At 46.2% G+C, this 23,882-nt stretch overlaps 1 protein-coding gene across 2 annotated transcripts in view; it reads left to right on the top strand.

Annotated features, from left to right (window-relative positions):
- The window catches only part of LOC8052741 (mediator of RNA polymerase II transcription subunit 12-like protein), a 107,386-nt gene that overhangs the window by 32,469 nt on the left and 51,035 nt on the right, over positions 1-23,882 (top strand). For both annotated transcript variants that reach the window (XM_040222507.3, XM_040222506.3), the window contains 4 exons: positions 3,516-3,626; positions 9,949-10,090; positions 14,969-15,095; positions 20,007-20,225. In XM_040222507.3, coding sequence (XP_040078441.2) covers positions 3,516-3,626; positions 9,949-10,090; positions 14,969-15,095; positions 20,007-20,225 — 599 coding nt within the window. The remainder of the gene's footprint in view (positions 1-3,515; positions 3,627-9,948; positions 10,091-14,968; positions 15,096-20,006; positions 20,226-23,882) is intronic.

The raw sequence follows: 23,882 nt of genomic DNA on the forward strand, positions 1-23,882 counted from the left end.
GTTATCCGGTGCTGTTTACCGATACTGTTTTTCTGTTGGTTTCTGAAAGGAGGCTTTTCCATGCTGCGAACCGTGATCTCTCATGAACCTGATGGTTTGTTTTCGGAGAAAAAGTTGTTTGACGAGCGCCGAGTAATTTGTGTAAGCACTTTAAACTTTAATGCCTCGTATGTGTAAGCACATATTGATTCTGCTTCAAAGCGTTATAAGCAGGAAGAGTTGATACTATCAATCGTTTTCTGGCCAGTGATGTCAAATTGTGCCGTGGTACTTTTTGAAAAATTTGGGTTGAACCGTGAAGATTGCCACAGACATCGTTGCAACCACCCCTTATAATGGGGGAAGGTTGATTGGCACAACATATAGGATTGTATAGTAATAATTCATAACTAACAATAGTGATAATTCTCTTAGTGCTGTTGCAAGTTACAGAAGTTTTAAAATCCTTGTTACAGTGAACTGTCATAAAATAAAGGTAGGTATACTGCATATATAAAATCCGAGAACCATTCTTTCACAAAGTTTCTAGAACTACTTTTTTTTTACAGCGAAGCTGTTATACGCTAGGGTCTGGGAAAAAATATGTCCTCACATGTCGACAGAAAACTCCCCATTGGTCATGGCTAGTATGAATAAATAAAAGCAAAAAAGGGGGCAACCAGCCAGAGCCAGCCTTCGTTGGCATTATTGATAGTGAGGTCCTGATTCCTTGTTATCATCTCTAGGCATCGTCCTTGAGGTCGTCAGAGAGGTCATCCTAGGCGGCGTCCTCTAGGCAGCGTCGTCGAAGTCGTCCTAGAGGTTTTCCTAGACGTCGTCCTCGAGGTTGTCCTAAAAGTCGTCCTCGAAGTTGTTCAAGAAGTCATCCTTGAGGTCGTCCTAGGCATCGTCCTCGAGGTGGTCCTCTAGGCGGCGTCCTAGTCAACGTAAAGATAACAGCTTTGCTGGTTCTCCATCTTAATGTGAAGTGGAAGGGCCCTACAATTTTTTCTATTACTGTCCAGACCAGTTATAACAAAGTTGATAGGGATCTGAAATCAATTTGCTATATCTGCTTCTTCGTTACGTCTGGACTCCATAAAAGTAACACGCGAAAAAATAAAAAAAGATGCCGTATTTACTCACATAACGAACACACTTTTCCCCCCGAAAATTGACACATATTTGGGGAATGTGTTCATTATGCGGGGTTAAATTTCTGCATTTACACACTTTGTGCAAATGTCATATTAGGTGCTAATATGACACGGCAAGGTACTGTGGCACGTCTCCACTAATGGAGTCGCACCCACGGTTGGTTGGGGGTGCGTCACGGTAACCATGCTTTATAAATTGCAAACCTTTTTAAAACGCTTTCGGCCTTCCTTTTGACGAAGGAAAAGCACTCAACGAAGTTCACTCAGCACAAAAAGCAATGCGGCCATTCTTAGGCCTAACCGCTTTTACAATTTCACTACCCGAAAGAGGATTACAGATGACGGCGTGTTTGTTGACATCAGTGCATCTGATAGGCGAAGAATGGTTGGGGCTGGGCAATTCCTCGACCCAAGCTTCGTCAAGTGTGCGCGCCGCTCGATTTCACGGTTGGTCACTTCCGCAACTATGCACTTGCAGCCATCACGAGAGCGGCTTGGCCTGGCTCTGCCTGACTGCTTGGCGGCAAAAGAAAATTGGCTTGGTGGGCTTGGTGGCTAGCTAAGTTGGATGCAATTTGAGACTCGTGGAGCCAAAAATTGGAGGTGCGTTCATTATGCAAGGGGAAAAAAAAGTCCAAATATTGGTACCCGTTGTGGGCTGCGCATTTATTATGCGAGCAAGTGCGGTAACACGGGCCTTCAGGGGCACATCCTTGTCGTGACTGCAGAAAGTGGTCGAGGCTTCCCTGCACGTGCTCTCTGCTAGAGTGGAGCCGCATTCGCCATCTGTGAAAAACTCTAATCAAAAGGAAATTTGCGAGTTATTTACGGACTGTGTCCAGAGTCCTATTGACGGCTGCGACGGCCACCGCGGATGACGCTGGCATTGGATGGCATTCCTTACGTTAATGCACATTTCGTTGAGGATGGCGGCACGCTTTTGTTTCAAGGAGATTGCCTTCATCTACCCCATCGACGACCTGGCAATATCAAGTCTGGCCATCGTTAAGTGGTGATGAGTCACCGAATCTGTGCTTGTGCGAAGCCACACTTTTGTGCAGGGTGCTACCACTCTGACTAGCAACGCCGACATGGAACACAAAGCAAACAAAGCGTGCACAGCACCGAGTTCGCGCTTAAGTTCGTGTTTTGTCGGTATAGAGAGCCCAGACTTAAAGAAGGGGGCAACCGCCCGATCTTTGTCACGTGATTCGTGGGCCGCATTTGCAAAACGAGCTGCTGCCTGCAAGGAGTCAAAAGCATTCACTGTCTGCAAATGTGTCCTCCTTTCTGCTGGGATTCCTCACCACGCAGGTCATTAGACGACCAAATGGAGGCGCACTTGAGCCCATCTGGCTAGGAAGCATCCGCCATTCAATTGAAGTTGCTTGCTCTCTCAAACCTAAGTTCTTTCCGTCGTATCCGTCGCTACACCGTGGGTATGTTGCTGGTCCTTTGAATGCCTCTGTCGGCACGCCATGACGCTTTCTCTGCGTGTGATGCGAAAAGGCCTCTTCTCAGATAAGGAGCGACGAGCAGACGGCGATGCAGAGGCTGCCGCTGGGCGGCCCTTGCAGCACGTCTGAGGCTCGTTCTGGGCGGCTGCTCGGCCACGGCGGCAAAGTGCGGCAATCTGCGGCTCAATAAACTTTCAGAATTTTTTTTTTATGGAATCTGAAAATTGCTTTCTGCTATATCTGCGGGAGCCGCTCTATTTCCTTCGCTAAAAACAGGCACAAACATGTTGAAAAACTGCATGTGGTAATGGGAAATCGTGATTGCTTTGCTATAGCCGCTATTTCGTTATAACCGGCTTCGTTATAAGCAGTCGCCACAGCATTTCATGGGTGTCAGATGCTTCATTCTGGGGTGAGACGGTTCATAAATCCTATTTATTAAGTATTGTGGGCGTTTTTAAATGATTACTTTTTGGACTTCTTTTCCAAGTTGTGAATTGTGCAAAAATTAGTTCCACTTTGTGATATAAGTAATTGATATTTTATAGTACAGAAAAATTGTGTAAACTCATACTGTATAGTACTGTTTTGGGCATAGGATGTGCGTTGGTTTAGTAAAGATTATTTTGGAAATAAATTACTTTGCAAAAGTTTTCTTATGGAGTTGTATGCAATGATTTACAACAAACGATTGCTTTAAGACATTAATGTTTTAACAGCAGTGTTTTGTTTTTTTATATCTGATGTTTAACACGCAGTGTGGAACCCTGATGAGTAAACAACATACATACCATACATTATTTATTATGACCACAAAGATCATTGAACATTCTGTTTGCTTATATCTCTGTACATAAAAGTGTTGCTGACAACCCCTTTTTTTTAAAAAGAGTAAATTTTTGCATTTCTCTTTTTATTGTAGAGTTCGGGTGGATGTTCAACAGGTGAAACAGCTCAGCGAAAATGCGTCATTTAGGTACAGTTTCGTCTGCAACGCAGTGCACAGCATTTCAGTCGCACGGGACGCTGACAGGTGGGTACTTCCTGTGCTTATTCTTCCCAAGACCTTGGGGCCAACACTGCTTCTGGAGATTTTTTTTTTATATAACTCGTGATTCAATTCAAATGAAATTTACATAGCTTATTTGCCATTACAATCTGACTACAAATATTTACTTGGTTTTGATGTTACCTAATTTTGTTAATATTGAAAATTTCATTTGCAAAGATTATGGGAAGGATTAAGACAAATTGAAATACTGAAATAATAAAATAAACATATATCAGTGAACTGAAATGGCATGTGGAATCCAATAAGGCATAGGTGAAAGCTGTAGGATGCTTAATAAACCTTTTAGGACACTTTTAAACTTTCCAGTTTCAAAATGATTTACAGTGTAGACCGCATATAACATATGTCGCGGGAGTCGCGAAAATCCGCACTATAAGCGGTACCGCGTTATAACCGAAACATCAATTTTTCAGGCCAAAATACATGCCATGTGACGACTTACCTTTGTAAAAGAATTTATTTTATGTTAGATGAAAAATAAAGCTTAGTTTGAGGAAAGTCTTTATTTCACCAGACTAGTACACTTCTCTCTCAAGTGTGTCACACATTTTGAAAGAAATGAGCGGCTTTTGCGTGGCGCAGCCTCTTAGCGGCGTCGCGGGTTGCGGACGGATGTTGCGAGCGTTTAGGATTGCTAACCCTAATCACTTTTCTCCGGAGATGAAAACGCGTGAAAATTCGGATCCTTCATACGGTACGCGCCAGTAATACCTTGAACTTGAGCACACGCATGAAATGCGCCAAATAAGAAATCCGGGCGATGTTCGAGGACACAAATGCTTAGAAATCACCACTGTAGTCGAAGTAAACAAACACGACGACACGGGCGTTTCTGCCGTCTTCAGAGCGCCGCCACGACATCGCCGCTCGAGTAGGTGGATCTTCCCTTCCAGTACGTGCTGGGTTATCATAGCGACACACAACGAAAATTCACAGTCAAGGGTAGCGCATTTACGCGGAACGAGGAGGAGTTGTGATCAACGTTGTGATCGCCGTCTACGACGACGATCACAACGTTGATCACAACCGACGCCATGTTCGCGGATAGAAGCAGCCGGCACGCGAACACTTCTCCTCGACCTGCTATTGGTCTGTCGTTGCGGTTGTTGGTTTCCAACGCAGCGGAGGGACGCACGCACGTGAACGACACTTGCGTGCGTCCCTCCGTCGCTAGGGCAACTGAAGCCTCTCTCTTCGCTTCTCCCGCTTCTTCGAGCACCCTCCTTGCCCCGCGAGTGCCGCTTGCGCAACGCTTGCGGCTCGCGCCGTCAGCGCCGTTATCTAGTGTCGCACAGGCAAGCGTGCTCGCTGCTCCGGTCGTCGGCGCGGTCGGCGGGCTGTACTAGAAACCGCACTATAACCGGTATTTCCCTTCGCGCGCCTGCGTTTTAAGCGGTATGTAATTACATGGAGTTCTATGGGAGGCGAACCGGTGGTTTAAAAAAACCGCGTTATACCCGGTCCTGCACTATAAGCGGTTACGTTGTAAGTGGTCTATATTGCAGGATGCCTAAAAGGCACCTAAAAAGAAAGCCTGACACCCTATTTAATATATTTGTAACCATTATTACATGTCATAAAAAAGAAATATGAAGATTTAATATGTGCAAGTGGGGATATGGCTTCTATTAAAAAGTAAAGGGTGTACCGTAAAATCCCGTAAGGACGCCCTCGCCTGAGAGATCACCCATCCTGTTTTTTTGGCTCAATATCTGTAACATAAAAACTCCGAAACATCGCCCACCCCCCCGGTTCCCATTGGATGTCAAGCTGTGTCCGGCAGGATCAACGGTGCGACTTGCGGCACTGGAATGCGTAATATCGGCTCCCGTAGCCTGCGAGTTGTTTCCACGTGTACATTACATTGTGAAATGCGATTCCGCTGCGTCCGCGATCTGCGGTATTTGTTTCCGTGACGTGCGAGTTTGTATCAGATTCCCGCGTTTTTGTCCGCGATCTGCAAACGCGATATCGGTTTCCGTGACAGGCAAGATTGTAGCGGGTCCCCGCGCGTTTATTTCACCATAAAACTTGAGTCTGCTGTGTCCGCGATCTGCGGTATCCGTTTCTGGGAGATGCGAGTTCTCGGCTGGTTTCTGCGGGTCTTTTGCTCTGTGAGACGCGAATCTGCCGCGTCCGCAACCTGCGGTATCCTTTCCAGTGACACAGTAGTTTGTAGCAAATTCCCGCGTGTTTATCGCATCGTGAAACACAAATTTGCCCTGTCCGCGATCTTCGGTATCGATTCCTGCATCATGTGGTTTATAACGGGTGCACTGGTGCTTGTCATTAATTTTTGATAAAGTTTTGCTGTGGCATTCCCAAAGATAGCCCACCCCCTGCTTTTCACAATTTATCTTTTCATTTTGGGTGGGCGTTCTTAGGGGACTTTACGGTAAATGGTTCACTCAGAAATAATATAAAGAAAACATCCACATACCCCTTTTACTTTGTTTCCAAGACAATATTTCAAGATAAGAGAGACTTATTTTACGAAAATCCTTCAGGACAAGATGATAAGCACCTGCCGTTCTTCAAAAAGCACAATTAAAAAAATGTGTTTTTTTAGTATATTTTTGCCTCAAAGAACAGTGTGTTCCCTTAAAGGGTAACTGCAAAGAAAGAAAATGTGTTTTTTAAACAGCCTAATTAGGACAAGCATGTCGCAAAACAAATTTTCTGTGAAACAAACTTTCTTTAGCAATATTTACGCTGGAGGACATAATTTAGTCGGAGTCACAAACTCTCCGTATTTAAACCTCCAGCTCTTTCGCCCCCTACGGAAGAGTAGTACGCCCCGCCCCTCGCTCTTGGATTGACTTGGCTGCAGAGTTGAACGACGTACGCAGCATCTTGACTTCTGGTGCGTCTTGTTTGCGTGCCACAACCACTTGTAGCTTCTGTGTTCTGTGCGAACTCTGCGCAAAATGGACCCTGAATTGAAGCGTCAGCTTCTTGGCCGCTGTGAGCAACTGGGTCTTCTGCCGTACAAAGATTCGCTGCAAAGGACGGCTGCTAGCAACGAAGACAGTGTTCCGCCTGAGCCTCCCGAGCCTTCGGCACGCTTAGAGAACACCCGTTAGTGAAAAAACAAAAAGCACGTTAAGAAAGCAAAAAAAAAAAAAGCGCTACGAAAGCAAAGAGAGCACCTCAAGAAAACGAAAGTAACAAACTGCGCTATGAAAGCCAAAGCCCCGTGTCGCTTCCTATCACTAACACCTGTGACAGCTGTTAAACACACACTACTTCACTTGAGGAAGTCTCACTCAAGCGCCTGGGTCAACAGGAAACACTGATCACTTAGGCGAAACGACTAGTCGAGGTAGGCGAGACAGGCGGAAGCAGAGACAGCGGCGACCATGCTTTTGTTTGTTATGGTATGAATCCAAACGGGAGTGCTTGTCTTGTAAACCTTTTGTAAAGATTAATAACAACTCTTATTACTTGGGTTAATCTTTAAACATAAAAATATGCTGCTCAAAAGGAAATTACAACCTATCACAAAGGTTCAACGACCAAGATCTAAGCTGTCAATCAATTTCTTAGCCAATGAGAAGAGTTGCTGTTACACATCGCTTCGGGAAGTATAATAGCCACTCTGTGACGTAAAATACCCACTCTGTGGTGCGTGACTTAAAATGGACGAAATAGTCGCAAACTAAAATCGGTCTCTTGTAATAAATATTGCTGTAACAAAACTTTTTTGCGGAAAATTTGTTTTGTGACATGCTTGTCCCATTTAAGCTGTTTAAAAAAAATGTTTTTTTTAGACGTTTTAAGTACAAACCACGGTGGAAGAAATACATTTAGGTGGTGACTCTGGCCGCTCTTCCCATGGGGAGCAAGTGACCAGACCGTGTTCGGAGCTAGCCTCAAACAAGGAGTATACTTTGTTTCACCTTATGAGGTACCGCAGAAAAGGCTACAAGTGCGAGCTCTTTGCTCTGGGGGCACATCCCGGCGGCGCAAGCTCTCGTGACTTAAGGGCAACTGCCAACGCCATAAGCTCGCGCATCTAGCCTTCGCTGCGGTACAACATAAGGTAAAACAAAGTGTAGTTGTTCCGCACCGCCGCAGAGGGTGCTGAGGTGTTAACACCGTGGGTATGTCTCTCCTCGGCGGCAACGGTGTCGGGGGCGTAGCTTGGTCGCCTTTTTCGCGGTGTGGTGGTGGTGTGCGGTCAGTGGCTGGCCTCATGTTTTGCTTTGGTGCTGTGTCAATCACCGGTGCCACCATCATGCACGAGGATGAGCCTTAACCCGAAGAAGTTATGCTATAAGGACGAGAAAAACATACTTCGTTCCCAACTGCAATTCGGGGTACCAGAACTGCGCAGAGCGAGTGTCCTTGTTTAAAGCTCCATCGAATGACGCTCGCCTGGAGCAGTGGCGTCGTGAAATCCCGAGGGCCGATCGCAAGTTACTACCTAGTCTCCTCATCTCGTCGACCAAGTGAAGATTAAGCTTGACAGTCTAATTTCTGTCGAAGACTGGGAATGCGAAGATGTCTGGACAGAAAAGGCTCAAGAAACCAAGGCTGTGGACTGCATGCTATATTATGTGACTGGGTTTTTGAGCGTGAAAATAAAAAAAGCTACACGCTGCCCTGCATGCCATCTGCTTTCAGCGTTGACAAGAACACTTTTACTGAAGCAGCACTGACAAACGTGAAGAACAGAGGAGGCCTTACACACCCCAACAAGAACATTTTCCAGCTACTGACGAAAGCGGAACAGTTCTTCGTGGAAAATAAAAGCCACCAGACTGTCTACTGGGACGCAATCGACAGTGTTCTTGACACATACACACTAACGTTTCCATGCGCTGAACACAAAGAAGAAACAATTGCCCAGTTGCTCCACTACTACTTCAGCATGCGAATGCGACAACACTGTAAGCATATTACAATGAGTAGGAACAAACAAGCTCAAGAAATAAAGAAATCAGCAAAGCAGCACTCGTCTTAGTTTAAGGGCATGGGCGAGAAACACAGGATGTAGGAGATGGCGTTCTTTGGCAGTATGCAGTGAATTCAGCTTTTATGTACATTTTAAAGCAAAAATATTTGTCAGGTATTTGTTTACCTGTAAGACAGGGTGACACCATATTGTGAGAGTATAGTTGAAATGTGATTTATGTCTTATAACCGCTACTATTGTTTGACTTTCAGTCACTGTGTCATCGTTTCAGTCACTATGTGATCATAAATAGGAATTTTTTTTTTCTGCTCACAAGGTTTGTATGTTCTACAGTACAAGTTGACATTGTGTGTATAAACCATTTGTAATTCTAAAACCTTTATGCGCATGTAAACAATTATCTAGGCCCCACTATGTAACATTATTAGAATTTTTTTTTTTCCATAAGGCAGGAGCAGGGTGAAAAAAATCACCCGACCTCATATAAAGCCACGCAATGTGTGTAAACAACTTACGGAACGGTTACCAAACATGTTGTTAGACAAAACATGCGAGCACGACCCAGGTGTTTACTCTAAATTACTCTAAATTATTGAAGGCCCAGTAGATTATGCCGGGAAGTTTTATGTCTATACGAGTATTTTTGTCACATTGAGTCATCATTGGAATGTTCTCATTAAAAAACAAAAAAAAAACAAAAAAACAGGAACCGTATGGGGGAAAAGGCAATCAGTGCCAGTGCGCCAACATAAATCCATCATTTCACAACACAGTACACAGGGACCGAGTAAAGAATGCATAATTTTCATAACAAGCCCTCTATACAAGCCTTCACGAGCCCCTCTATACGTGGACGCCATCTATCCCCGTGCGAGTGAAGCACACTCGGTGCGCCGAACACAATGTGGTTGCCGTGCGAGACAGAGAGTCATCACCTAAATGCATTTCTTCCACCGTGGTACTAACTCACTTGTATAGGCCTGTGTACATATACACCACCACAGAGCTACCTCCGTGCTATTAGTTCAGTGCTGAAAATGGTGCTAACCTTGCTGATGCTGCACCGACTCCGCACTACATTAGTGATACAGCGCTGCATCAGTGCTAAGTTACGTTCAAGTCAGTACCGCATCAGTGCTGTACTTAATCTTGATTTAATGTTCCGATGTAAACCGGCCTTTTGTCTCTCAGAAATGACTCATAAAATGCTTAATACCCTATCGCAGAATTCGTTGCAATTATCTGGATCTTGCTGTTCTCTCTTTTCCTTGCCATTTATGATATATGTAGTAAGTTGTCGCTTTGATTACCTTGGTTTGCCTTAATTTAAGAGGATCCTGTTAGAGCACGTGAAATCTCTTTCAGGCTCAACGAAATCTCCACACTATGTGCTGAGTTGACCGCCAGTTGCGGCTCGCTCAGCGCCGAGTGGCTCGGAGTCCTGAAGGCCCTGTGCTGCTCCTCGAATCATGCGTGTGGCTTCATCGACGTTCTGACCCAAGTTGACGTGAGTTGGGGTGTCCTCCAGTACTGGGATTGAGGTCTGATAGGACCGTCACGGAAGGTTGGGTTCGGTCATTCCAGGCCAGACTCTTCGGAGTTTATGACAGATATTGCATTGACAAAAGGCCTTTTGCTGAGTTACCCAAGCACCAAGTAGCACATGGTGAGTGTAGCTACATGCGCTGCACGTATTGGCATCAGCGGCAGTAACTATTCGGAAACAAAAGCCTAAAACAGATGGCACTTTGTGGTGCATGCATTTTTCCATGCCTTATACCAGGGGTGGCCATGCTGACCCGGCCTTAGAGCCGCAAACAAAAGCACGAAACTTCCAAGAGCCGTGGAGGGGGGCAAAAAATTTTGCTCAAAGTAATAAATGAAACTCGACGTACTTTCCGTCTATTCGATTCAAAAGCAGTCCAACTGTACATAATGTAGCAGCAGCACAAGACTACTAAATCACATCCTGTCTTTCAAGAGGGAGGTGGGGAGCGGGGAGGGGAGGGGAGGGGAGAAGATGATGATGGGAGGGGAAAGGTAGGGAAGGGAGGGAGCAGCGAGCTGCACTTTAGCACGCGAAGAGCCACATGCGGCTTGCAAGCCGCAGCTTGGCCACCCCTGCCTTATATGCTAGCGTCTGGGAAAAAATGCATCCTCAAATGTCAACAGAAAACTCCCCATTTGTCGTGACAAGTATGAATAAATAAAAACAAAAAGAGGGGGCAACCTACGTGAGTCAGCCTTCTTTGGCATTATTAGATAGCGAGGTCCTGATCCCTTGTTATCATCTGTAGGTATCGTCATTGAGGTTGTCCTAGGCTTCGTCGTCTTTGAGGTCGTCCTCGAGGTTGTGCTTGAGGTCATCCTAACGTCCTCATGGTCATCCTAGAAGTCGTCCTAGAAGTTGTCCTTGAGGTCGTTCTCTAGGCATCGTCCTTGAGGTCGTCCTAGACGTTGTCCTCTAGGCATCGTCCTTGAGGTCATCCTAGAGGTCGTACTTGAGGTCATCCTGAAGTCCTTGAGGTCGTCCTAGAAGTCGTACTTGAGTTCTCCTAGACATCTTCCTCGAGGTCGTCCTAGAAGTTGTCCTCGTTGTCGTTCTAGAAGCCGTTTTCAAGGTCGTGTGAGAGGTTGTCCTAGGCGTCGTCGGAGTCATCATAGAAGTTGACCTTGAGGTCGTCCTCAAAGTCGTCCTAGATGTCGTCCTCAAGGTCGTCCTAGAACTCATCATAGAAGTCGTCCTTGAGGTCATCTTCGAAGTCGTTCTAGGCGTCGTCCTCAAGGTCCTCCTAGAAGTCGTCCTTGAGGTCTTCCTAGGCGTCGTCCTCAAATTGTTTTAAAAGTCGTCCTTGAGGTCGTCCTATACGTTGTTCTCTAGGCATCGTCCTAGACATTGTAAAGATTACAGCTTCCCTGGTCTTCTATCATCAAGTGAAGTGGAAGGACTCCATAATTCTTTTTTAGAGGCAGGGTGTCTAGCGACCGGGAAAACCAGGAATTGTCAGGGAAATTTTAATTACCGGGAAAAATCAGGGAATTCTCAGGGAAATTATCAAAAAGCGAGCCCAGTTAGGGAAAATGAGCCATAAACGCCATTGAACGCCCTGAGCAAGGACTTGAGAACTTGGGGGCAGAAAAATAGGCAATAAATTCTGCTTAGTGCGGGCTCTGCTCACCCGATGTAGAGTGTGCTTTTTGACAATTTCCCTGACAATTCCCTGAAAGACACCCTTTTTTTTTTTAATACCGGAAATCGGAGTCCGGTGTGATGTCGCCTCCTGGATTTGTATCCTCCCTCGGAAAACATGACGGCGCTCGACGCACACAGCAAAGGATGATCGGTGAGTCGGGGAATCGGACGAAGTGGTCTTTTTTAGGTGCCCGATGACCTCTTAGACTTCAAAAAGTAAATCGTCAAATGGTCAAAACAAGTGGGTTTGGTGTCTTGTGTACCGCAGTTTCGGTTGTGACTCTGCCGGGGCAGCCTTTCTGACGTCAAGCATCGTCTGCTCGCAGCGATAGGCAGATGGCACCACACGCACAGAATAAAACTGTTTTTTCCCGGTCCGCCGGCCCCCTTCTCTCCCGCTCCTCACCTCCTCGCTTCGGGTCACGGTGGCAACGGCGGTTGGGAGTGGAGGCGTGAAAGAAAGCCGAGCCGCGGGTCTCCACAATATTTGACGTCACTGCACTGGCGCGGATCGCTCGGGAACTTCAAATCCGGCATTTGGAAATTGTCTTTTTACTTCACAAATACTGAATTCCCAAGTTTTGAATTTTGAGAGTAATGTCCTGGCATCGTTTTCAATCGTTTCGGGTAATAAAAAAAAATTATGATTTTGATGTGTCAGTGCCCCTTTAAGTAATTTGGCAAAAGTTCTATCATGGCTGCTCATAAGCCGGACCATGCGGTATTAGTTGCACATTTAAGCTTCTGTGCATGGATGCTGCTGTTATGCTTCCCTCCTGGGTGTTGTTTTGTTGTATCTATTTTCTTTATAGTTATTGCTTTCGTTGCACAACTTAGCCGTTGGTTATGTTGATAGCTCAATCTCTTGGTAAAGCACGGCCAAGAGTTTTGTGTTATGTTTTACAGCGAAGCTGTTATACGCTAGGATCTGTGGATGTTGACAAAAAACTCCCCATTGGTCGTGGCAAGTATGAATACATGAAAATAAAAGAGGGGGCAACCAGCGTGAGTCTGCCTTCCTTGGCATTATTAGATAGTGAGGCCCTGATCCCTTGTTATCATCTCTAGTCATCGTCCTCAAGGTCGCCCTAGAAGTCGCCCTTGAGGTTGTCCGAGAGGTCGTCCTCTAGGCGGCGTCCCTCAAGGTCGTACTAGAAGTACGACCTCGAGTCATCGTTTTTGAGGTTGTCGTTGACGTCATCCTCGAGGTTGTCCTATAAGTCGTCTTTGAAGTTGTCCTTGACATCATCCTCGAGGTCGTCCAAGAAGTCGTATTCGAGCCCGGCATAGAAGTCGTCCTTGAGGTTCGAGAAATTGTCCTAGGTGTCGTCCTCTAAGCGTCTTCCTAGAAGTGTTCCTTGATGTCGTCCTCTAGGCGTCGTCCTCAAGGTCGTCCTCAAGGTCGTCCTTGAGGTCGTCCTAGACGTCGTCCTCTAGGCATTGTCCTAGACGTCGTAAAAATAACAGGTTCGCTGGTCCTCCATCTTCACGCCAAGTGGAATGGTTCTACAATTTTTCTTGGTGCTGTGCAAATATTGTATCTTTCGCTGTACAATTGGCCATTCCTTCTCAAATTTTTGTTGGTGTGTCTTATACAACGGTACGACCGATATGTTTTTTATAAGCCCCGAATGTGAAAATATGCCACAAAGGCAAGTTTGCACGGTTAGGTCCTTAAGAACTTATTTCACATATAATTCGTTAGCAACAATATGCTTGAGACAATGTCGCGATCATAATACAAATATGCACGTCTATCAATGCACTTTCGTCGACCTTGCAGAAAATTGTGACTAATACAAAGGTTCGACTTATGAACCAGAATATATTCTGTATATTTTTCAACCGAAACACTCTTAGTCTATGACATATGTCTTAGGAGTCAAATTCACGGCAAAGTTTCAGACCTATTGTTCCCATGCAAATAAAAGCAGACATGTTATCCTAAGATATGCAGCATTTTCTGGCCAAGCAAAGAAACAGCTGCCCAAAATTGTTTTTTTTGTTATATTCAAACTATCAACTTTTCAATTTACAATAAAACACTATAGACAACAAAAACACAATGAAGGTGAAAATGTTTTGCAGTAGACTGCATAAAATACTTAGAGTATCTTATGCTAGTGAGCTAACACTCAGCAAGGCATAGGACCTAGAGTTTACATTGAGGATACGAAAAAGGGCATTGTTCTTTTATTGTAAAAAAATGCATTTCAAACCTAAGATGATATTTTTTATATATTTTGAACTTTCAGTTCAACAGATAAAAAAATCACAATGGACACAACAGCATGATGCAGTAGACTGCATTTACGTCAATGGTTAAGACACTTTGTTTGCCAGCTGCTACTCTGTATTTTTTTTTGTCATGCAATTGTTTTCGCTATAATCATGGCTTGTGTTTTTGGCACTTCATCTAGGAGCTTCAACGATGATGGTAATATTGTGTTGAAAACGGAAACATATATGGTTCACTAATAATAAAGTTCCTTCCAAACCAAGTCTACTAAAACACATTGCAACAAATCATGGCAACTTCTGCAAAGTTCGGTTGTCATGTATATCGAGGCAAAAAGTTAAAAACTGCACATAGATTGTGGACAGTTTTTATTTAAGGGGCTATATTTTAACTCCTAAACGTTGCAGAAATCGAACCAATGTTGTACGAGAAGCATATAAATGAGTTATTAAACAGACCCAGTGATTAACAACCTGACAACAGCGCAACTGACAAAACGTACCAAGGTGCTGGACGAGAGATCCTCAGGGTGTAGTAAACTATGTGCATAACTCTACATATAGCAAATACAATATTCACACCATCAAACAGTTTATGTGTGGCTTAACCAGCAATACATGGTTTCGTCCTGTACGAGGACTATGTGGGTTCAGTGTGCTCTTAATGGGAGGAGTGAGGGAGGGACATCTCATAAAAATAATGGTAAAATGTAGGGCTGAGCACTTGATCGTTTAACCTACCGAATAATCGATTAATGCTCTAATCGCGAGTAATTTTTTAAATGCTACTTGTGAATATCTGAAAGTCGGGTCACTGGTTCACACAAGGCCTCAAATTGAGGTTCTGCACCCGTGCCATGTCCCCTTCATGCGTGCTCCCGGTTCAGGCAGGTCTCCATCTCAGTGCCAGTCATATTTTTTTTTTGTGTATGACAAAGATTGTCTGCCTTGCAGGTTGGGGATCTGTCGATCCACGACAACCTCGCCGTCTTCACCTGCATCCTGGTAGCCAGGCGCTGCTTCTCTCTCCAGGACTTTGTCGTGCACGTCGCCATTCCATCGCTGCTCTCTGCCAGTCCTGGTCAGTTGCACGTTGGTGCTGCTTCTAAATGGCAATAGCTGTTATGGGCTCTTCCCATTACTGGAAGTTACGCCCACTGTCGATTTAGTAGTTGTAGTTGCTGTTGTCGTGTTGATGTTGTAGTCGGCATTATAGGGCGTCCATCGTCGTCGTTTCAAATTCTTGGAAAAGATTGCCTGCCACCTGCGGGAATTGAACCTGGGTCTTCTGCGTGCGAAGCGGAAGCGTTATCACAGAGCTGCGCGACAGCGTTAGTAACGCGCTTTATACTTAAAGGGCAACTCCGCTCAATTTCGAAAAATTTAGGCTTCCATGTGATTCACATTCACAAAGTAATACTCAACAACTCTACGTCTTCGGATTCGCGAAATGTGGAATAATATTTGTGTAATCCTAATTTAAACATCAGCAGATACCGAAACCGAAACTTCGGTTGCGTCAGGCAACATTGGTCTCGGGTCGTCACAGTCATGGGCACCTCACGTCGAACCACGTGGTCTTGTGACGTTCGGGAGGGAGCGAGAAACAGGACACGCGACGCGGGCAGGTCCTTTTTTTTTTTTTTTTCTTTTGGACGCGGGCAGGTTGCTTCGCGTGGGGTGGACGGTGATGGCCCGGGGGAGAGGGGGAAGGGGAGAAGACGAAAGAGGAGAAGGGGAGCGGAGAAACAGACCGATAAGCGCGCAGGGCAGCGGTGATCACGTGAACGCCTGGTCAGCCAACACCGGGAGGAGAAACTCATGACGTCATCGTTAAATTTCGCTCTGGAAAGTAAAAACAAGCAAAATGTGAGAATGAACTATACATGCCTCTGACGTAGTGGTTCAACATTGGCCGCTCCAACTCCGTGGCATTGACTGCACTGATGATTGCACCTCGCGCCGCACGCTAGAGTTGGCAGATTTCGCCGACTTGGCTCGCTTGAAGGTTCGCTGGCCAGTTTATTAAATATATAGACGGAATTAGATCGTAATATTTGACATGGGGTCTTCCTGTATGATACTGAAGAGGGCTACATAGTTTTCTAAATATCAAAAATAAAGCGGAGTTGCCCTTTAAAGGGCAACTCTGCTCAATTCCGAAGATTTCGGGATAATGAGTGACTTCGAATTAAAAAGCCCTAGTAAAAGACACTACGTCGTTTGCTTCACGAAAAATGGGATGTATATTTTTTAATGTAATTCGAAACACGAGCGGAAATCGAAACCGAAACTTCGGCTCCGTCCGGCAACAAGGGCCTTGGGCCGCCAAGTACATGGCCATCGCATGGTACGAGATGTCACGTGATCCTCGGCCCATCGACGGGCGGGATTGGGGCGGGCGTGTGGCAGGCGCGAGTGTCGTCTGCACCGCACTCTTCGCCACGTTTTGGTGTCTACGGCATTCGACGACGTCTGCACAACTGCGGCATAAGTCTGTGCACGTGGTTGTAGTGTAGACGAAACTCCGAGAGACAATAATCACAAATGGTGAGACGACGACGGTGGTTGACCCGGGACACGGCCGGAACGGTGGGACCCCGGCGGGCGGCCGGATGGCTCCCAAGAACCGCGCTGCGCAGGCGCGTTACGCCAATCACGTGGACACCGCTGAGCACCGAGAGGCAACGTTGCTGACGTCATGCGCTACGCTCGCCCGGAGAAGTAAAAACAAGTAAATGGGGGCCATGATGATGACGTTTAGCTCAATGTTGGCTCCGCCCATGCCGTAGCCTTGACTGCGCTGTTAGTTGCGCCTGAATTCCCCCGCTCTAGTCAGCCGATTTTGGCAACTTGGCGAGTAGCAAAGTTTGCCGGACCATTTAAGAAACATTTATACAGAACCGCGTCTTAATATTTGACGTGTGGTCTTTTTAGGCGATACTGAAGAGGACTGCATTGTTTTTAGAGCGCAGCTCTTAGGGGCCCGTTCCCGGCTTGAGCGGCGTCGCCGTCGGCGTAACCAAGGTCATCCCAAAGACCCCTCCCAAGGTCATCTCAAGGTCACGTGACCCCACGTCTCCCAAGGTCACGTGACCCCTCGAGGTCACGTGACCCCTCCCAAGGTCATCTCAAGGTCACGTGACCCCACGTGACCCTTTGAAGGTCACGTGACCCCTCTGAGGTCACGTGGTCTCCTCCCCAAGGTCACGTGACCCCCAAGGTCACGTGACCCCTCCCAAGGTCATCTCAAGGTCACGTGACCCCAAGGTGACCCCCACGTGACCCCCAGGTCACGTGACCCCTCTGAGGTCACGTGACCCCCCTCCCCGAAGTCACGTGACACCCCCCCCCCCCCCCCCCCCCCCCCCGAGGTCACGTGACCGCCCCCCCCGGAGCATATTAAAGAATGAGGGGAGGAGGAGGGGTCTACCCTCCCCTCAGTACCCTTCACTCCTCCTCCTCAAGAGCTGCGCTCCAATTCGGCGTTACAGGGATTTGTAAACGGCTTTCACTTTTTTTTCAAAACCAAAAATGAAGCGGAGTTGCTCTTTAAAGGGGCCCTGCAATGACTTTTTGACTGGTTTTTAATTTGCACTGAACATGAGCGTACTGAACGTAGTAACCTAATCCAACTTTTATTTTCTCAAATTTCGCTTTATTTTAAAAGTTATAGGCCAATTAGAATTACAAAAACAAGCAAAAAATAACCTACTTCATGACGTCTTAGGTCCTGCCTTGCGTGGCCTTGAACTAGAGGAGGGGTAGTGAGCACATCGGCGCACACAGCCGCCGCACTCCGTGTCGACGGCTCGAGGGGGCGCCACTAAAGCACGTGTTGGATAGGCTGTATGAAGCGGGCGGCCAGGGCAGCTCGCATTTCATTTGCAGCGCGACTAAACAGTAATTCGGCAAAACATTTCATTGGCCACAAACTACTGCAAACACGGGGTAAAGATCAGTTCAGAACGGGAGCCACTTCGCGCTGACGCACCGCCAAATGGCCAAATCGCCAGCAGGGCCCGCGCCGAAGGCCTTCGGAACGCTCGGAACCGGTCGGATTCTTGAGCCGGTATACGACCACAGCGCCGCCGCGTACATCCGGGACCTTCCTGCGCTCCTCGTTTGTCGTAGCCTCCTCCCACTAGCCTTTTCTAGTATGCGCCGTTTTTTTCCGCCGCTTGGTAGCGGGTCTGTCGACGGGTCATTTCTCGTTTCCGTACTTTCTAAACTGCATTTGTTTCTTTTCTGATCTAAAGTAGTGAACAAAAACTACTTTCATACATAATTGAAACGGTTCGCGACACTTATATTTTGTATCTCGACTAAAAAAAAAGCTCTTAGCGGCTTTGACCAGTGGCAAGCCCAGGACCAAAGACGTCACATTTTGCGCGCTTTCGGTACCGTGGGTCGCCCTCGTCGGTGTAGGAGGTTTCCGCGTCGTCCGGTTAAAATATGACGCACTGATATTTAGTTACTCTCTCCGTGCCCGCTGGCTTGCCCCAACCCCCAGAGACGTGGAAACCGCAAAAAAGGTAGACGCTTAAATATGATTGCAGGGCCCCTTTAAGAGCTTTTGCTAGAAAAAGAAAAAAAAAAAGCTGATAACAAGATGGTGTTGTAGCGCTGTCAATGCCAAGAGCTCGTGCTGGGAGACACAATTTCATGCACCCCGGAGCAACAAAAAAAAAAAAAAAAGAAAGCGTTTTGAACAAAATGGTTAGTTTTTAATTTTGTCCTGAAAGCTTTTGTTCCCTCACCTTATGGTGCACGAATGCGACGCTGATGCCCAACAACTTTGCAATGAAATGTCGCAGCTATCGCTGCGACTACTGTGGATTACCCCAGGACTTCATTTTTTTCTTTTTTGATGGAGGAGGACCTAGAAAGGAAAAGTTATTTTCTGTAGGTGAAGTGATTTAAGAGAATTGGGAATATATTAGAATTTCTTTATCATCTTGCATAAGTGGAACATTTCAAAATGCATATTTGGCTTCCCATGTCTTTTAAGAAGTCCTACTATGTTACAACAAATAGAACTTATAGGTCGAACAATTTTGTCTGGTCCCCTGGAGCTCCAGAAAGATTTTACCTTGTGCTATGGGCTTTGATAACGTTTGTGCTTTGATAACACTCATGCTACTCATGCTCTGGGCAGGCTAGTGATCCATGCTGGCATACACAGCAAGAGAACACCTGACAGAACTAGGGACATATCTCTAATTGTAAAGATAGTTTCAGGTGTCCTTGAACAGTGATAATGTTCTGACTGGTCAGAGTTCTTCCACTTCCACGTGGAGTCTTTTAGCTACTGGAGTGTCGCCAGCTTGATCCGAACGATGAGTCTATTGGATGGTAACACCGCAGAGTCGGGCTTCACCTTGCAGAAGAAACCCCTGCAAAACACTCTTAAAGGGATACTGAACCGAAATTTCGAGCTCACAAAACAAGGCTGGACGGATAGGTGGGGCGCTGCAAAACCCAACAACATCGCTCCTACAGTGATATCTCTAACGGATCGGCGTATTTTTGGAAAAGAAGTGTGCGATTGAACTTGGCAGACGAGACATGGTACGTCACTAGTCTCATTCCCTCTTTTCCTCGTTACGTCCCGTCGAGCTGGTGAACTGAAGCGAGGCCGCTTCCTCTCTATCTCAAATTTTCAAGGGGGACAATGGTGTCATAGCCCTTGCTTGATCACGGCCTTCTTTTACAAAAGTACGGCCATCCGTTTGACATATCGATGTATGAGTGGTGTTTCGGAGTTTGTAGCGTCCCGTTCAACACTTCTGCGGCCTTTTTTTGCGAATTCCAAATTCCGGTGCAGTATTCCTTTAAAGCAGCTGTGCACTATGCACCTGTAGAACTCCACTGCTCATTGAAGCAATGTGTATCAGGATTAGCTAGCTTTAATCCTGACAAGTATAGTAACATATCTTACTTGAGTGTCTTGTCTGTCTGTTGACTTTCCTGCTCCTTCCGTTCCTTTCAGTGAGTGGAGCTGCAGACCAGGACGCGGAGTCGGGGGCTCGGCTCACCTGCCACCTGCTGCTCCGGCTGTTCCGCACAGTCGATCCGTCTCCTCCGCCGTCACTGCCGCGGCCCCTGTTCCTGATCCGGTCCCCCTGTGACCGGCACCTCTTGTCAGCTGCTCACAGCAGCATGCGGGTGGAGCCTGTCCTGGCTGTCCTCAAGGCCATCCTTGTCCTCGGTCAGTTGCTTTTTACAGCGGTGCTGTTAAGGGCTAGTTTCCCCAGGATCATGTCCGTCCTCAAATGACCTGATGACACAGAACTCTGGACAGCTACCGCCATTTATAAGCGCCGGCGGCAACCAACCAACTAGTTGCCACTGTAGCGCATGGATGGCGTCATCCTTTTGAGCCTTTCCACTCTGGCTTGCCGACTTGCGGCTGGCCATTACTTCATTCCCACCATAGTACAGGTTTGCTGGTCTTCCTTCTTCACCAGAGTAAAAAGGCTGAAAGTTTTTGTTGTGCCTTTCCTGGTATTTTTTGTCAGTTTCTTTCCCTTGTGCTTGTCCTGGCTGTGCTCAGGACCATGCTTGTCCTTGGTTAGTTGCTTTCTGTAGTGCCTGTCCTTGCTGTCCTTAAGACTATCCTTGTTCATGGTCAATTGTTTACTTTAGTGCCTGTCCTTACTGTCCGTAAGACTATGCTTGTCCTATGTCAGTTGCTTTCTATAGTGCCTGTCTTTGCTGTCCTTCATACCATCCATGTCCGTAGTTACAGTTGAACCCGGATATATCGAATTCAAAAGGGATCGTAAAATAGTTTGATATATGGATAATTTGTTATACAAAAATATGTTAATTTAAGGCCCGGTTGAAATCGCCCTGCATCTCTGCTAATACCGAGGAAATGGGACCTTACCAAATAGAGCCTCTAAGAGCCGCTAAATACAGTAGAGCTTCCGTTGGTAAAGATCACAAACACTTCTGCGTTTACAGACAGTGTTTGCGATCGTTTACGCCTGGCCACGACCTCCGCACAGCGCACTCAGCACCAACAACACAACACAAAAATAAAAAAAAAACAAAAAAAAAAATACAACGGGAAAAGCGAGTTGCAGAAAAAGAAAACTCGATCAATAGAATAAATTTAAGCCTGCAACAAAAAGGAAACCTCACTAAATTCAGGAAACAAAAAAGAAAGGCAAAAATATAAAATAAAACGGGCAAAGCAAAAACGGGGAAAGAAAAAGGTGAACAAAGATGCTCAACTGTTGTTGTTGTTGTGGATACACTCAACTTGACCAAGACTTTTCTTTTTTTTTTTTTATTTTGGGGCTGTGGAGGGTGCGCAGCAATAGAGGTGTTTGGGGAAAGAGTGCATGCTACCAGCTACTGTTCCAACTGCGGGCACTTCCTGCCCTCCCTATGCGTGGGCGTGCCCTTCCCCTTGCTTTTGCCATCCTCCACTTCTTTTTTTTTTTTTTAAGTTTTTTAAAATTTTTTTACAACTGCTCTTTTGCTGCGTATCCCCGTGCGTGTATGCTGGCTTGGCGGTCTGCCAGCCCCGCAATGCAATTTATGTGCTTGCCGCTGACGATTCGACCGTGGAAGAATCTTCCAATGGCCGCGGTGCTTGTTCCCTGTATCGAGTGTCCCCGTCATGGGAGTTTGCTACAGAAAAGATGACCGCATCTCCATGTGGTGAATGATGTTGATTGGGGCGAAGCTTTTGGTGGTGCTTGTCTGCGTAGACTCTGAGCCGCAGCATGCGGAGCCTTTCGTTCGTTTTCATTTATGTCAGAAAGAGAATGTGTGGTATGGAACGTGGTTATATACGCATTTGAGCATTTGACTGCCGCGCCCTCTCCTATATAGACGTTGAGCGGCTACATGCGACGTTTCATCCATGACATCCCCAGCTCTTGAGTTACTACATCTCAGAGCCCCCTACTCGTCCCGCAGTCGTGGCCGTGTGGTTAAGGTGATAGACTAGAAATCCATTAGGGTCTCCCCGCACAGGTTCGAATCCTGTCGACTGCGCAAACATTTTTCTTTTTTTTTTTAAGAAGACGGATGGGATGGCAATCGATGTGAGCACAGACCCTGGACGGACAAGGCTGGGCCCTAAGGAGCTTCGCCCCTAAAACGATGCTCCTATACTATTACATGTGATTTTCAAGGGGATGTTTGGACTGTTTGATGTGAACAATGATTCGAAATACCCAGGTGTGATATAACCGGGCTCGACCATAGTTTCTTTCGATAGCACCTATCTTCAATGTTCCCGAGGCTTCCTTGTCCTTGTTCAGTTGCTTTCTGTAGCACTGGCTGTTCTCAAGGTCATCCTTCTCCTTGAAGCCATGCATGTCTTTGATCATTCGTTTTCTGTAGTGGTTGTCTTTACTGTCCCCTAGGCTATTCTTGCCCTTAGTAAGTTGGTTTTTGTAGTGATTGACCAGCTGGCTGAGTTACGTTACCTGCTACACTAAGGGCTAACCAGGTACTTTTTTCTTTCACGACTCGCGTCCCGCAGAAATATGCGACTGATTCATTTGGAGGTTGTTGCTCGATTTTCATCATAGCCATTTTATTCCTGACGGCGTAGAACAATGACATGGTGCGTGTGGCACGAGACAGTGCCAGGGACGGAATGCCATCTGGAGAAACAGACACCATATACAATTGTAACATTTTATCTTCCTCAAAACAAAAAGACTAGACTGAGGGCAGAACACAGTAGTAACCAAAAGAGTACCAGAAGTCATTAGGTTCAAACTTACAAGCCTTATCACATGAATGTTATGCGATAGACAGCTGAGTGTAATATTACCAGTTGAAGTCAAAAGAACAAAAAGTAGCTTCTGGCTAACCAAGTATAGTTGCTGCTAATTACTTTTTGACACTGGTCACAATAACACTTGACTTTCTCCCTTTGATAGGGACAAAAATTGGAAAAGAAAACCGACGAAGTCACCAAAATTACCAATGGTCTTTACATGTGGATGCAAAACTGGATATGCTACTTGGGCAGTACTCTGAGAATGATCAGCTTGTGCACGGTATGCATACTTTGTGTCATGTTTGGCTAGAGGTGAATGGTTAGTAATTAGTCATGGTGCCATGTATTGCAAAGCACGACACAGCATGGGGATTTGGTGGTGTTGTGCAAATATTTGTAATTTCGGATAGTAGTTACAAATAATATGCTATTCGATATTCGCTCCAAGATGAAGTGTTGATTGTGGCGGGTTTGCCCCGTTGAGCGCACTTCTTACTGAGCACGCATGCGCTGCGGAGAAGTAACACCTGCAGAAGCCAGAGCCGTATATGTAGAGAGTTTGGCAATTCGTTGGGAAGTATAGAAGACAAATCAGGAGGCGCCATTGGGCGAAAGCGGGCTGGGCGTGTTCCAGGGCGTCTTCAGAAATGTGAATGTGGCCAACCAGAAGCCGGAAATAATTCCCTGGCGGTGGTCGCGAGAAACAAACTTGATAAGTGCATCGGAGTAACTCTCGATGACTGAAAATAGGGTACACGTGATGTTTTAATCACGGTCATCTAAAATCATGGTGGAAGGGTGCGACTAGCGGAACGATCGACATAATCCGTACGCCAATCGCCGCGGGCCGGGAATCTGCCGTTCAAGCGGTCAAACTATTCGAGCAAAAGAGAGTTTAGCGGCACATTTGTTTCTTACATTTTTCTGCATGATCATGATCGAAACGTCACAGGCACCCTATTTTCAACCATAAAGGGTTACTACATTTAACTCTTACGCGCTTATTAAAACGACTAAAACTGTTTCTTGCTACCACTGCTAGAGGGTTCTTTTTGGCTTCTAGTTGGCCAAGACAGCATGCCAAGCCCTCTTTTTTCGTCTGGTGCACGCCCTGGC

Source organism: Ixodes scapularis, unplaced genomic scaffold (genome assembly GCF_016920785.2).
Source record: "Ixodes scapularis isolate PalLabHiFi unplaced genomic scaffold, ASM1692078v2 PGA_scaffold5__190_contigs__length_132052651, whole genome shotgun sequence".
Taxonomy (NCBI): domain Eukaryota; kingdom Metazoa; phylum Arthropoda; class Arachnida; order Ixodida; family Ixodidae; genus Ixodes; species Ixodes scapularis.